Here is a 16566-nt window from a genome sequence, read left to right on the forward strand (position 1 = left end):
ATTTCAAGTCCGTATCTTTGTTTGCATGGAAGTTGTTGCGGTCTGAATATTGGTCCAAATATGTTCCGATGAGTCGCGACCAATTTTGATGCACACTTTGAGTCAACTTGTTTGTCTGGATTTTGCATCCATAATGTTAAAATGTATTTCATCGGAATTAGCATCAAAAACTGTACAGGATTTGAATTTTTTAGCCATTCTTATAAATGTGTTTGGATTTTATTAGACCCCCAAAATGGCATTTTGATAAATGTCGCGCGCTCATTGACTGACAACCCTTCAGAAAAAGGGGGTCTAGATCTGCAACTATTGCAGTTAGAGACCTCAAATTTTGGGAAACTTCATTTAACACCTGACTCACGCAACAGATAAAATTGTAGAACATGATGGTGGGAACTTTTTTAATTTTAGACCACTTGGCATGGAATGACCCAGGTAGAAATGATTAGAAAAGGAATAGAAAACAAAAATGAGAATGTTGTAATGAGTTTGTGTCATTTCATGGTGCAACCACACCCTGAATACTGTGTGCAATTCTGGTCATCGTATCTCGATGCAGTGGAATTAGAAAAGGTAGAGAGAAGGGCAACAAAAAAGATAAAGGGGATAGGACAACTTCCCTATGAGGAAAGGCTAAAGCAGCTAGGGCTCTTGGAGAACAGACAGCTGAGGGGAGATATGATAGAGGTCTATAAAATACTAAAGTGGATTGAGTAGACGTGAATCACTTGTTTACTCTTTCCAAAAATACTAGGACTAGGGGGCATGTCAAGAAGCTACTAAGTAGTTAATTTAAATCAAACCACAGAAAATATTTCTTCATTCAACGTGTAATTAAACTCTGGAATTCGTTGCCAGAGAATATGATAAAAGCAGTTAGCTTAGGAGGGTATTAAAAGGTTTTGATAATTTCCTAAAAGAAAAGTCCATAAGCCATTTCTAGGATAAGCTGCATAAAATCCATTTTACTGTTCTAGGATCTTGCCAGGTACTTGTGACCTCAATAGACCACTGTTGGAAAAAGGATACTGGGCTTGATGGACTTTCAGTCTATCCCAGTATGGCAACGCTTATGTTCTTAGAATAGTAGCACTGTTTAAAAGGGCATGGGTAACTATGGCAGAGGAGGAATGAGCAGGGGCAGACTATGGGACCCCTGACAGAGCCATGGTCCGAATTATATCACGCCACTGCCCCATTCCACAACCACTGTATGCTGGGATACCAAGCAAATGTAGGGAGGGCGCTGCCGCGCACATGCTTGATGGAATATTGATGCACGGTTTCTTGTTGATTTCGCAGTCATAAGAGGGAGGGAGTCAGGAGGGGATGGAGGGGAGGGAAGGGAAGGGAAGGGAGAGAACGTCACGTCACAAGTGCACATGATAATCCGTAATGCTGAGCGATGACATAGTGATTTCTAGCTTGGTACAATTACTGTTTCTGGAACTTAAGGTGAAGGGCTATAAGAATCAGGGCCCTTTGCAGTCCACGATAATGAAAGGTATAAAGCCTCATGCAGTAGGAAGACGGGTGAGCAGTAGAGGACCCCTTGCTGGACAATATGCAATATATTTTACTACACTATAAACTGCTGCCCTATGCATACAATACTGAAGCATAATATGATGAGATTATAGAATATGTTTGTGACCAGGGGGCTGGGTGGTGGGGAGAAAATGTAAAATTGTACAGCGACATTTGCTCAGATGATGGCAAATTGAGATTGTGTTGTGTTTGGTGAATTTGCATACGTCAATAAAAACGATTTAAACACAAAAGGGCATGGGTATGCATAAAAAAAAACAAAAACACAGCGGTTGCTAAATTTGAATAGAGCAAAACATTCAACCTGGTGACAGTATTTTTGCACATGTATAGCACTAAACTCACACGGTACAGTGTTTGGCAGCTGCACAGCTGGCATTACAAGGGTACAACCAGGGCAACTACCCTCAGCTCCATGCCACAGGGAGCCCTAAACCTGTCCAAAGCTGAAGAAGGTATAGCTTACTATAGGCTTTAAAGACCCTTCCCAAGTCTCTACCCCAGGCCCCAGGATGTCTCCCACTGGCTTGAGGGTGGAGGGGAGCTACCAGAATCTATGATAAAGAGGTTAATATGAAATGTCAGTAGACATTTACATGGTCAAATTGTCTGACAGGCTGTAACAAGCAGAATCCAAAAACAGTGGACTCTACATGACTGGCTACATGTTTTCTAATAACTAACTAACTACTGGTAATACAAATGCTCATGTAGTCAGGTTCATCTGGAAGGCTACACAAAGGCAGCAAAACAAGAGGCTCTTCCGACCTGCAAACAGTACAAGTAAAAAAAAAAAAAAAAAAAAACAGCAGATCCCAGAATAAAGTTCTCACATAAAGTTCCTTTATTGACAAGAGTACCCAACGTTATCTGCCTAAGATAAGTTGAAGAAGATCTGTGAAGTTATACTTCAAGTGCATTTGAATTAATACAAACTTAAAGAAGTGATGAAGATATAATTTGTGGGGAAATTCAAAAGCTTAGAATTTAAAAGAGTAAAGAACTGTCTGTAAATTGGCGTTTGAACCCTTGGAGAACCAGTGACAAGGTGAGTGCTGTAAACCTTTGTATTTAAATACTCTCTATATGCAAGGAGCACCGCTGAGGTTTTCAGGGTTCTAGTAAATGTCTAGTGGGAAAAGGCTGTTAGGTCATAAGCATGGTTTATTAGCCAAAATATATTTGGCTTTTGGTTTTCAGGTATAACTGTTAGCACTTTAACAGCATATATAAGCAGATTTCTATTTTTATGTAATTCTTAGTGAATTATCTTTGGTGCAATCCTAGTGGTATTTATTTTGTGTGCTTGCTTGCTATTTCGCTCATTATTCTTATTATATTTTCCACTTTGGCATATTGCTTCATTGGATATTATCAGCTGAAAAATGAATCTTGTTTAGTTTCTATAGTACTAACTCCTAAACATGAGTACAGAGGATTGCTATACTGTTAGGCATATTTTCAAAGCACTTAGACTTACAAAGTTATGTAGAGGGGAATAATCGAACGGCGCCGGCAACACACATGGCCGGCGATGTATTTTGGCGGCGCCGCCGCAAACAGCTGGCCAGACGCGTATTTTCGAAAAAGATGGCCGACCATCTTTTGTTTCGATAATACGATTCCGAACAGCCAAATGCCTTGGATTTGGCCGGGGTTTGAGATGGCCGGTGTCGTTTTTTTAGCGATAATGGAAAGTTGTGTCAGCCATCTCAAACCCCGGCCAAATTCAAGACATTTGGCCCTGGGAGGAGCCAGCATTTTTAGTGCACTGGCCCCCCCTGACATGCCAGGACACCAACCGGGCTCCCTAGGGGTCACTGCAGTGGACTTCAGAAAAGCTCCCACGTGCATAGCTCCCTTACTTTGGGAGCTGAGCCCCCCAACCCCACAACCCACTACCCACAAATGTACTGCACCCACTAAAACTGCTCCAGGGACCTGCACACAGCCTCTAGGACTTATTGCTGCTGTATAACTTTGGCACACCAGTTGACACCTGAAGACTAATCTCTTTGAAAAAGTCCTTTATTTGAATAAGCACGTTTACTCACAGTTAACTGCAGATCAGAGGTTGTGCCCCACTGGCAAAGAGTCCCCTGGTACTAAGATGAGCAGTAGGTCAGAGCTGGCACAATGGTGTACAATGCCCTCTTTCAGCACCATTCAAGGTAAGAACTATGTTCTCTAACGTGGGTAACACCGGAAAGGGAACTGGCTTACAAAAATGGCCACTACCTCATAGACTACAACAGGAAACAAAACAGGGCCCACGCTGACCCAGTAAGCAGGGGGAAAGCACCAGGGGAATACAGCCTACCAAGTACCAATACCTACACCCACGACAATGCATTGCTGATGTGACTCTGCAGTGCAAATAACAGAAAAGGTGTCACACTCACCCCTGAGCCACATCACAAACAGGAAACGGCTGTCGGAGGACAGAACACATTCTGCTGTCATAGAGGTGGGTAAGGCATTTGAGGCTGGCATACAGGCTGGAAAAAAAAAGTGTTTAAAGTGGGGTTTTTTTTGGTGAGAGGGGGTTAGTGACCACTGGGGAAGTACGGGGAGGTCATCTCCGCTTCCTTCCGGTGGTCATCTGGTGAGTTGGGGTACCTTTTTGAGGCTTGGTCGTGGAAATAAAAGGACCAAGTAAACCCGGCGAAATACTGCTTAACGCCGGTTTTTGTTTCCCCATTATCGGTGAAAGCCGGCTATCTGGTAGCCACGCCCATACCCGCCCATGTCCCGCCTTCGCTTCGCTGCAGACACGCCCCTTTGAACTTTCACCGGCGAGGCGACGGGAAATCGGCGATGCTGTCAAAAAATGCAGCTTTCGATTATACCGATTTCGCCACTTTTCCACGATCGCCGGCCATCTCCCAATGTGTGTCGGGAAATGGCCGGCGATCACTTTCGATTATGAGCTGGATAGTTACCTATGGAACTTTGTAAGTCTAAGTGCTTTGAAAATGAGCCCCTGTGTGAACTCTGCCTATGGCAGCATGTATACTGAATTTGGCAACCATCTGTTCTTTTCTAAGCTTTTACTTAGCAATTACCACTACAGGTTTATTTCAAAAGTACATCCAGTCATTACTTGGCTATAAGAAGTACTCTATCCATGCGCTGGTGCAGCTCTCAAAAGAGTAGTAATGCAGGACCCAAGGTAAAGGTGATATAGATTTCGTTACATCTTCAGTATGGAGGACACTAAAAAAAAAAAAAAAAAAAAAAAAAAAAGTAAATGACTGGGTAAGTGTAGTACATACCAGTGAAAGAAAGGGTCTGCGAATCAAATACAGCAAGTCCCCCTCCACAACACAATCACAGCACTACTGTGCTGAAAAATAAATGTAATAGTTGAAAGGGTTACTATTAAAAAATTTGGATAATTATATCTGTAAGAGAAAAAAAAAATTTAAAAAGTAATCTTACTTATCAAACGCTGGCCACGTTGGGTACTCTTATCAATCAGGGAACTTTATGTGAGAACCTTACTCTGTGGTTCGCTGGGTTTATTTGTACAGGCTACACAAAGGGCCTACGATGCCTCACTATCAACTGCAGGTATTTATTTATTTGAAGATTTTATCAAAAGCAGCTAACAGATGGGTCAGTCTAGCAGACAGCAAATGTAACTAGAAGTCCTGGTGGAATTGCAGGTACCCACTTAGGTGGGTCTGCCTGGCATGCTATGAGAATGAACCAACGAGACCAGATGTTTGTGCAACAACCATGCTAGTATTGCTGGTTATTTGGATTATTACAGAACCATGTGGTCACACAACAGAAAGGTAGATGCTAGAAGGCACAAAGTGGGTATGGTAGAATGCAAGGAAAGAAGCAGCTGGGATGTAGACTCAGCTGTGGAGATGATAAATGGAGAGGCTTGATGGGCAAGGTGGATTTTTGCTGCTGTCATTGTTTGAAAAACAAAAATCAAATCACAATATGAACGCATTTTGATGTGGGATTCTAGCAGTAATACATGGCAATTTGCTGATTTTATATAACATGCAAAGCTAAAACTTAAAACAGTTAGCTCCATCATGATTCTTATATTAGAAGACATGCTAAATAATAAAAAATGCATATAAATTCAAGGTTTATCAAATTAAGGGCTCCTTTTACAAAGCTGCAGTCAGCACTAGCACATGCTTACTGCAACTTAAAATGGTTACAGTGGAAAGCGATGGACTGCAAAAAGTACAAATGAGATTGAAGTGGATAGAGCACCGTTCACGGAAGAGAATGTGTATGAACAACTTGAAAAGCTAAAGGTGGACAAAGCCATGGGACCAGATGGGATCCACCCTAGGATATTGAGGGAGCTCAGAGCGGTTCTGGCGGGTCCTCTTAAAGATTTGTTTAATAAATCCTTGGAGACGGGAGAGGTTCTGAGGGATTGGAGATCGGCGGATGTGGTCCCTCTTCACAAAAGTGGTGATAGGGAAGAAGCTGGAAACTACAGGCCGGTAAGCCTCACTTCGGTTATTGGAAAAGTAATGGAAGCGATGCTGAAGGAAAGGATAGTGAATTTCCTGGAAGCCAATAAGTTGCAAGATCCGAGACAACATGGATTTACCAAAGGGAAATCGTGCCAAATGAACCTCATTGAGTTCTTTGATTGGGTGACAAGAGAATTGAATCAGGGACGAGCTATGGACGTAATCTACTTAGATTTCAGCAAAGCTTTTGACACGGTTCCCCACAGGAGGCTCTTAAATAAACTGGATGGGCTGAAGATAGGACCCGAAGTGGTGAACTGGATTAGGAACTAGTTGACGGACAGATGCCAGAGGGTGGTGGTGAATGGAATTCGCTCGGAGGAGCGAAAGGTAAGTAGTGGAGTGCCTCAAGGATCGGTGCTGGGGCAGATTCTGTTCAATATATTTGTGACATTGCCGAAGGGTTAGAAGGTAAAGTTTGCTTATTTGCGGATGATACTAAGATCTGTAACAGAGTGGACACCCCGGAGGGAGTGGAAAACATGAAAAAGGACCTACGGAAGCTAGAAGAATGGTCTAAGGTTTGGCAATTAAAATTCAATGCGAAGAAATGCAAAGTGATGCACTTAGGAAGTAGAAATCCACGGGAGACGTATTTGTTAGGCGGAGAGAGTCTGATAGGTACGGGCGGAGAGAGGGATCTTGGGGTGATAGTATCTGAGGATTTGAAGGCGACGAAACAGTGTGACAAGGCGGTGGCCGTAGTTGGAAGGTTGTTAGGCTGTATAAAGAGGTGTGACCAGCAGAAGAAAGGGGGTGTTGATGCCCCTGTATAAGTCGTTGGTGAGGCCCCACCTGGAGTATTGTGTTCAGTTTTGGAGGCCGTATCTTGTTAAGGATGTAAAAAGAATTGAAGCGGTGCAAAGAAAAGCTACGAGAATGGTATGGGATTTGCGTTACAAGACGTATGAGGAGAGACTTGCTGAACTAAACATGTACACTCTGGAGGAAAGAAGAAACAGGGGTGATGTGATACAGACGTTCAAATATTTGAAAGTTATTAATCCGCAAACGAACCTTTTCCGGAGATGGGAAGGTGGTAGAACGAGAGGACACGAAATGAGATTGAAGGGGGGAAGACTCAAGAAAAATGTCAGGAAGTATTTTTTCACGGAGAGAGTAGTGGATGCTTGGAATGCCCTCCCGCAGGAGATGGTGGAAATGAAAACGGTAACGGAATTCAAACATGCGTGGGATAAGCATAACGGAATCCTGTGCCGAAGGAATGGATCCTCAGGAGCTTAGTCAAGATCGGGAGGCGGGGCAGACTTATACGGTCTGTGCCAGAGCCGGTGGTGGGAAGCGGGACTGGTGGTTGGGAGGCGGGGATAGTGCTGGACAGACTTGTACGGTCTGTGCCAGAGCAAGTGGTTGGGAGGCAGGGCTGGTGGTTGGGAGGTGAGGATAGTGCTGGGCAGACTTATACGGTCTGTGCCTGTGCCAGAGCCGGTGGTTGGGAGGTGGGGCAGACTTATACGGTCTGTGCCCTGGAGAGCACAGGTACAAATCAAAGTAGGGTATACACAAAAAGCAGCAAATATGAGTTATCTTGTTGGGCAGACTGGATGGACCATGCAGGTCTTTTTCTGCCGTCATCTACTATGTTACTATGTAATAAGTTTGAAATCTGCACAAGCAAATCACGTACTAAAAAAAGTCAGTAAGTGCTCAAATGCTAATGGCCACATACTAACAGCAAAATTAGCTCATGGCCATTAACTGAGAAAATAGAAAATTGGCCATTTTCCATATGTGATAAAAATGGCTTTAGTGAACAGGAAAGGCCACTTTTTACCACAGCTTGGTAAGAGCATAAGCTTTCTCATATTGGGACAGACCGAAGGTCCATCAAGCCCAGCATCCCGTTTCCAACAGTGGCCAATTCAGGTTACCCCAAAACAGTACAATACATTTTATGCTGCTTATCCTAGAAATAAGTAGTGGATTTTCCCCCAAGCGCATCTTAATAATGGCTTATAGACTTTTCTATTAGCCTATTCTGTTTAATATATTTGTGAGAGATATTGCTGAAGGGTTGGAAGGAAAGGTTACCTTTTAGTGGATGACGCAAAGACAGCCAATAGAGTGGATACCCTGGAGGGAGTAGAAATGATGAGAAGGGATCTCCAAAAGTTAGAAGAATGGTTGAGGGTCTGGAAGTTAAAATTTAATGCCAAGAAGTGTAGAGTGATGCACTTGGGGTGCAGAATCCCAAAAGACAGGTACCGAATAGGAGGGGAGAGATTAGTAAGCTTGACCTTGGGGTGTTGGTATCAGAGGATATGAAGGTGAAGAAACAATGTGACAAGGCAATGGCTGTGGCCAGAAGGATGCTAGGCTGCATAAAGAGGGGTATAACCAGCAGAAGACAGGAGGTGTTAATGCCCCTCTACAAGTCGTTAGTGAGACCCTACTTGGAGTATTGTGTTCAGTTATGGAGGCCGTATCTTGCTAAAGATGTAAAAAGACTGAAAGCGGTGCAAAGAAAAGCTACAAAAATGGTATGGGATTTGCGTTTCAAAACGTATGAGGAGAGGCTTGCTGACCTGATCATGTATAACTTGGAGGAAAGGAGAAACAAGGATGACATGGCACAGATGTTCAAATATTTGAAAGGTATTAATCCGCAAACAAACCTTTTCCAGAGACGGGAAGGTGGTAGAACTAGAGGACGTGAACTGAGGTTGAAGCGGGGCAGACTCAGGAGTAATGTCAGGAACTATTTTTTCACAGAAAGGGTGGTGGATACATGGAATGCCCTCCCACAGGAGGTGGTGGAGATGAAAACGGTAATGGAATTCAAACATGCAAGGATAGACACAAAGGAATCCTGTTTAAAAGGAATGGATCTAAGGGATCATAGAGGAGATTGGGTGGCAATGCCGGTAACTGGGCAGATTTCTACGGTCTACGCCCTGATCGTAACTGAGTAACTGACTAGATATGGCTAGGCTGGTGTGTAAATTTTAAGGGGCTTTGATGTTAGCTTCAAGGTAATCAATAGAAATCAAACAAAATTAAAACATGGAAAAGAAAATAAGATGATACCTTTTTTATTGGACATAACTTAATACATTTCTTGATTAGCTTTCGAAGGTTGCCCTTCTTCGTCAGATCGGAAATAAGCAAATGTGGTAGAAGATAGTATATATAAGAGAAACATCAAAGCATTACTTTGACAGTCTGACAGAGTGGGAGGGTGGGGGTATCTTAAGCATCTGGCCTGTTTCTCCAATATAACAACCTTCGTTGCATTTTTTACACTGAATGATATATACCACAAGGACCCCACAGTCATGCACAAAGGAAAGATATTCAACATAAAGGAATCTTTCACATGCTCATCTTCCAATGTGGTATATATCATTCAGTGTAAAAAATGCAACGAAGGTTGTTATATTGGAGAAACAGGCCAGATGCTTAAGACAAGATTCAATTTACATAGACATCATATGAACAATACTGCCAGTAGGCCCCCAACCCCGGTGGGACAGCACTTTACAGAACCAGAACACCGTACCAGTGATTCACAGTGAGAATACTGAAAGGTAACTTTAAAACAATACAGGAACTTAAAACCTTTGAAATCAGAATGATTGAATATTTTGACACCCAACGGACTGGACTTAACAAGGATCTGGGTTTTCTAGCCCACTATAAACCATAAGTTGTATTTCACTGCTTATCACCCTCCCCACAAACATCCTGCTAGACTATGGAATGCTTTGAAGTCCCCATGCACATCTCCTACCCACCCTGCTAGACCATCTATGAGGGACTGTTATATACACTGTCAGCTAACACATTTGCTTATTTCTGATCTGATGAAGAAGGGCAACCTTCGAAAGCTAATCAAGAAATGTATTAAGTTATGTCCAATAAAAAAGGTATCATCTTATTTTCTTTTCCATGTTTTAATTTTGTTTGATTTCTATTGATTACCTTTAAGCGTGGACTAACACGGCTAACACACCTTATGTTAGCATCAGAACTTTTAGTATAAGAACAGTGCTGAGCAGACTTCTACTGTCTGTGCACCGAGAATGGCAAGGACAAATCAAACTCGGCTATACATATAAAGTATCACAAACCATGTAAAATGAGATTCTCTTGTTGGGCAGACTGGATGGACCGTTCAGGTCTTCATCTGCCGTCATTTACTATGTTACCTTTTTTTAAACCCCGCTAAGCTGCTTTTACCACATTCTCTGGCAACGAATTCCAGAGTTTAATTACACATTGAGTGAAGAAATATTTTCTCCGATTTGTTTTAAATTCACTACTTAATAGCTTCACTGCTTGCCCCTCGCCCTAGTTTTTTTGGAAATTGCACACAGTATTCGAGGTACAGTCGCACCATGGAGCAATACAAAGACATTATAACATCCTCATGATTGTTTTCCATTCCTTTCTTAATAATACCTAACATTCTATTTGCTTTCTCAGTCGCAGTAGCACATTGAACAGAATGTTTCAACTTATCATTAACAATGACACCTAGATCCCTTTCCTGGTTGTAGACTCCTAATGTGGAACCTTGCATCACTTAGCTATAATTCGGCATCCTCTTTCCCACTTGCATCACTTTGAACTTGCTCACATTAAACCTTATCTGCCATTTGGCTGCCCAGTTTCGCAGTCTCTTAAGGTCCTCTTGTAATTTTTCACAATCCTCCCGCGATTTAACAACTTTGAATCGTCAGCAAATGTAATTACCTCACTAGTTACTCCCGTCTCTAGATCATTTATAATGATATATATGTTAAAAAGCAGCGGTCTCAGCAGACCCCTGCAAAACCCCACTATCTACCCTTCTCCATTGAAAATACTGACCATTTAACCTTACTGTTTTCTCTTTTTTAACCAGTTTTTAATCCACAATAGAACACTACCTCCTAACCCACGCCTTTCCAATTTCCTCTGGAGTCTTTCATTAGGACCTAAACTTGTTGCAATAAAGCATTGGCTTACAAGTCCTTGATATGACAAAAATGACTATTTATTAGATAGGTGCAAACAATTCATATTTCTAAACCCTCTACACTATTTGTGCTGCGTCCCCCAATACTTTTAAAACCATGCAACTAAAAGTTAAATACAAATTACATAAATGGAATAACCCAAACAAATCAGAAGTTCTAACAGTATGGAAGAACATACTTAAAAACTAGCTGTTAAGCCCATTAAAACGGGCAAGATTTCCAGCTACCCTCCTCGCCGCCGCTCCCTCCCCCCTCTGTGCCGGGCCCCCTGCACTGACCTGACAGCGCCTCTCACCTCCATGTGAAAGCGCTGCCAGGTCAGTGCAGGGGGCCCAATATGGAGGAGGGCGGGAGCGGCAGCGGGGATGGGGGGATGGGTGGAGGTTGGTGCGTGCGATGTTCGTTTCCAGGCGGCAGCGTCCGACACAGGGGCGTATCTGGACTCCGGCGGTAGGGGGGGCCAGAGCCAGAGGGAGGGGGCACATTTTAGCCGCCCCCCCCCGCCGAGCCCCCACCGCCACCAATGACTCCACCCCCCTCCCGCCGCCAACCCTCCCCCGCTGCCGTTCTTACTTTTGCTGGCGGGGGACCCCAACCCCCGCCAGCCGAGGTCTGCTTCCACCTGCCGCTGCCGCAAAAACTTCTTCTTCAGCCGGCGGGGGACCCCAAACCCCCGCCAGCCGCCCCGCGGTGTTTAAAATTCATCTTCGGCCTCCGTGGCCGTGCTGCTGTGATAGGCGCTGTTGAAATCCACTTCGGAGTCTGACGTCGTTGTACGTGCTGCGACGTCAGACTCCGAAGTGGATTTCAACAGCGCCTATCACAGCAGCACGGCCACGGAGGCCGAAGATGAATTTTAAACACCGCGGGGCGGCTGGCGGGGGTTTGGGGTCCCCCGCCGGCTGAAGAAGAAGTTTTTGCGGCAGCGGCAGGTGGAAGCAGACCTCGGCTGGCGGGGGTTGGGGTCCCCCGCCAGCAAAAGTAAGAACGGCAGCGGGGGAGGGTTGATGGCGGTAGGGGGGTCCAGGGCAAAATCTGCGGGGGCCCAGGCCCCTGAGGCCCCACGCAGATACGCCCCTGGTCCGACAGTAACTCAGACTCCGTTTTCCTCTCTGTTCCGCCCTCTGTCATCACGTCTTGACACGGGGGCGGGACAGAGACACGTAAGTCTCTACTGCGCATTTGCAGGTGAGTCGGTCACTTGCCGTTATATGTTTGATACCATGGGGCTCCATAGTAACCTAAAGAACTTTGTAAGTCTAAGTGCTCTGAAAATATGCCTCATAGTAACCCACGGAACTGTGTAAGTGTAAGGGCTTTGAAAATGAGCCCCCTATAACTTTGTAACTAAGTGTTTTGAAAATACGCCTCATGTAGGTCACACACATTCATTAGTCCTCACCCTCTCACGCGCCGAGAGCCCCTCCCCTCGATCTGTCATCTCTCCCTCTATCTTCTACTTTCCTCTTTGTCCGCTATACGGCATCTCTCTTTCTCCGCCCCCCCCCCCTCCCCCCTCATACCTTAGGTCGCCCACACTAACAATCCCACAGCTTTCCTTCTCCGGTGCTCGTCCCCTACGATACAAACAACTTCTCCTTTCATCCGACCAACCTCTTTGGTGTATGTCGCCTGCCCTTGCCGGAAATAGGAAGTTGCGTCAGAAAGCGCAGCATGTCCGAAAAGGTTGACGACAGCACTAGATCAATGTAGTAGTGCTCCGTAAAAGTGTGCAAGAAAACCGATGTAGCTGCTTTACAAATATCTATGGGGGAAGCTCTGTGAAAATGCGCTTTTGTACTAGCCATATAGTGCGAAGACAATGAGCCGTATCATGAAGAAGCTGCATTTTCATAGTAGAAAAAAAAGATACAATCCGCTGTCCATTGCAATAAAGTACGCTTTGTCACTGGTTGAAGCAGATGCCGTTCTTGTGGAGAAATAAATAACTGAGATGGGCAGTCTGGGGATGTTGTGTGCGAGCTAAATAAATGGTCAGTGCAGAGCACGCGAACAATCTAAAGTATGCAATCTATGTTGGTTAGCAAACTTAGCATCCGTATGAGCTGATGAACATATAAGTATTATGGATTGATTTAAATGACATGGAGACACCACCTTAGGAAACATTTTTGGGGGTGGTCGAAGGAATATCATATTATGTAATACGACGTGCGGTTGATCGTAGTAAAAAAAAAAAAAAAAAACTTTGCTTTTGCATGGTGATGATATATTTAGCGCAGCCGCACTTGCTATCTGCCGGGGCTGATAGAGCAAGCAACTAGCCAAGGAAGTTTAATAGACAGGAGACCAAGTGACGTCAAAACGTTGAACCCAATCAGAGATTAACCAAATTAGCTTCCTTGCTTACAGTGGACTTGATAGGCTCACTTCCACTCCTGTCTATTAAACCTCCTTGAAACTATTGCTTATTCCCCCCCCCCCCCCCCCCCCGCACCACCAGCACCACGGGAACAGTTTGCCAACCAGTGGGGGTTTAGTCTATTTTTATAAAATCAGAATATAAAAAATGTCAATTACATCTGTTACACAACATGCAATAAATTCCTACTAAGCCAGGTCCTGCTGCATCCTTAGACCACAGACTAAACTCCTATATCTATGCGTTTAGAACAAATGTAAACCATACTACTTCATTTTAGCATCAACCAAAATAAAAATCAAAACAGGAAAAAATGGGTCTTAATTATAAAGAGAGAATTTTTTTCTGTTCCGATTTTTATAACTCCTAATGCAACATTGGTGTATAAAGTTTTTGAAGACTTTTTTTTTTATTACAATTTCTAGTGATCAGAGATTTTAGATAAGTGGGGTGCAGCTGTGCAATTCCTATCAAACACCTTCATTCACACTGCTATTTTCCAGGGACGGTGTAAAAACCGGATACAGCGCAGATCTGGCTTTTACACCGTCCCTATTTTCCAGGCACGATGCATTCAACACAAGATGTTTAAAGAATACATTAAGGATAGAGAATTAATGTATTTTTCATTCAGTTTATAGACTACCTTTCCAATCAATCAATAGTTTAAAGCAGAAAGTAGAAAAGAACCACATTAATAACTAAAATCTGAAGGAGATCAAGGAACTAGATCAAGGGTAGAACAAAAATAAACAAAAAAAAAAACCCTTAAAAAAATACCTTAAACGGAAATGCTAAAGAATCTAGCTTGCATTGCTGGTTTATTGTTTTAGAATTTCCCTATGTACACAGCAAAACCAATAGGCATCAGCTTCTCAAAACGATTGGGGGTAGATGCAAATTATCCTTCCTACCCTGGAGTAAAGGAAGTTGCTCACTAATGGGGATACTCAGTACCTACTGAGCTGGTTGCTAATGTGAGAACCCATAACTTTACTTACCCTTACATATTTGTTTGCAGTTAGGAAAATGATAACTCCAGGATGCTCATTCCTGTCATTCTTAGGAGCTCTAATAAATAGATTTTTTTAAGGAAAAAATGAGACCAAAAGCATCATCAGAATTTTACGTCTATTCTGTAAAAGCCTCAAGAATAAAAAAGTTTTAAAATTAATTTTACAGTACTTTTTGACTGAATATCTAAGGTACATGAAGAAATACGACTTTCTCTTGAAAGTAAGCACAGATATGCTTAACCTCAGCTTCTCTGAAAACCTGTTTTTCTCCTACCCGCCAATCGGCCAACACTCTTCATTAACCACAGCCTCGCCCTCCTCAACGTCTTTACCGCCACCTGCTGTGTATTATCCAGGAACTTAAAAAAAAAAAAAAAAAAAAAAAAAGTAAGGAAGCTATTAATGGTCCCATGCAAGAAGTGGCCCCCTTTCCCCATTTTGACAAAGGGAAGTTATAATGGTTTGAAGTTTTCATATCTCTTGTTCTAAAAGATTTAGAAGTTTGGAAGGACAATGGGGTTAATGTGTTTACAAGTTTTACTGTTGTTATTCATAATGCTTAACATTCAGTATGGTAAGTTTAAACTTAGAATTTGTATTGGAATAAGTTTTTCATATTGCAACAACCCTAAACTTATAATTTGGTTTGTACTTGTTGACTTTAATTTTTAAAATTCATATAGTGTAGGCTTTTAACATTTCTTTAACAGAGTGAAAATTAATTTATAAAGAAAACTAAATATAGTCTAGTTTAAAACAGTTTAACATTGAGTTAAGTTTCAGATATATTTGTAAGAATGGCTAAACTTTTAATATAGACTGGCATTTAAAACAAAGTTAGAACACTTTTTTTTCTTGTCTTTTTATTAAAAAAATTGTAAACTTTTCTTTAGTATCTAGGTCTACTCTAGTGTGTGGGAAAGGGCAAGAAATGGTTAAAACTTTTTCAGACAATGTTCCTACAGATGTAAAACAACGTATGAATTTCTTGTATATAATTTTATAGAATGGTGGCAAGTCAGATGCTTCTCTCTCTCTCTCTCTCTCATATATATATAATCTCAATTTTAGTATAACTATAGAATGTTTGCTGAAGCTTAACTTTCTAGAAAAACAGAGGGTCTTATTATTTTCAGCCCTTATTTCTGGTTTAACTGGTGGTGTGATTCAGTAAATTGCATAGTACCTGGTTTTAGTGGGGGTGGGGGTTCCCTTATGAACACATTAACTACATGTTCCCTTAGTTCTGAAGGTAGTTAAGCTAATATGCAGTGTGGCCTGGTGTTTGCTTAGCTGCACTGCATGTTCAGTTTATCACCTTCACTGGAGTTGACTGAAGTATCTTAACATTGTTTTGCTTAGGATTTAGTTCTCCCTCTTTTTGAGGGTTTTTCTCACTCTGGAAACATATATTTAACTGATGCATAAATTCTATTTCAATTTTTTCATGTACTGAAGACTAAAAAAAAAAACCTTTTTTCCCTGGAGTGTTTTGTAATATGTTTAGAGCTAACACCCAGGAAAGGGGAAAGAATAGTAATGGAACATATGCAATTACACAGGCTTCACTATAGCTGGGACTTGTATAAATGTTTCAAATGTTGTTGAGCTAAAAAAAAAAACTTAGCATACAATTGTTTTACCTTATGGTGGAGTATGTTTCACTTTTTAACATGCTGGTTTTCTCCCATGTTTTTGTAGTTTTTTTTTCACTTTGGCATACCTTTTTCAGGCAGCACACTCATCTCTTGATGGGACACTGTGAAGTACAGTAATATAGTAGCTACCTTGTCTAGAGCTTAGGTTTATCTTTGTCTTGCCTAGGCAGGTCTGCCTACAATTAATGTAATATGAAACGGTATGTAAACTTGTTTGATAGTATAGCTTTAGTCAGTGGTTCCAATTACATCAGTTTTATGCTATGACTTGGTAGTGAAAGCTAGACTTTCCATTATAGTAGGCATATGCCTGAGGGAGGTAAGCATAAAAAGTGGGTATGTAAACTTTTTTTTTTTCCCCTAAAAATAGTGGGTTCTGTGGTAAGTTTTTGGGTGCCTCATGCTTCAATAACATGTAAGCATGATTATTACCAGAAAAAGGATAGTGTTTCTTTAACTATCTAG

At 42.2% G+C, this 16566-nt stretch overlaps 2 protein-coding genes across 7 annotated transcripts in view; one reads left to right on the forward strand and one right to left on the reverse strand.

Annotated features, from left to right (window-relative positions):
* The window catches only part of ERGIC2 (ERGIC and golgi 2), a 425675-nt gene extending 410929 nt beyond the window's left edge, over positions 1-14746 (reverse strand). The window contains exons 1-3 of one of the 6 annotated variants that reach the window (XM_030214639.1): positions 14718-14746; positions 14429-14498; positions 4652-4764 (exon numbers count right to left, since the gene is read on the reverse strand). The gene's annotated coding sequence lies outside the window, so the exon portion shown is untranslated. Of the gene's footprint in view, positions 1-4651; positions 4765-12567; positions 12687-14428; positions 14499-14612; positions 14698-14717 lie in introns of those variants that run through there. The other 5 variants (XM_030214638.1, XM_030214641.1, XM_030214640.1 and 2 more) reach the window with 5 other exon arrangements.
* Positions 14747-14929: 183 nt separating this feature from the next.
* Positions 14930-16566, forward strand: part of OVCH1 (ovochymase 1) — an 86478-nt gene continuing 84841 nt past the window's right edge. The window contains exon 1 of the mRNA XM_030213671.1: positions 14930-15017. Within this exon, the coding sequence (XP_030069531.1) occupies positions 14957-15017 (61 nt within the window). The 5' untranslated portion in view covers positions 14930-14956. The remainder of the gene's footprint in view (positions 15018-16566) is intronic.

Source organism: Microcaecilia unicolor, chromosome 9 (assembly GCF_901765095.1).
Source record: "Microcaecilia unicolor chromosome 9, aMicUni1.1, whole genome shotgun sequence".
NCBI classification, from domain to species: domain Eukaryota; kingdom Metazoa; phylum Chordata; class Amphibia; order Gymnophiona; family Siphonopidae; genus Microcaecilia; species Microcaecilia unicolor.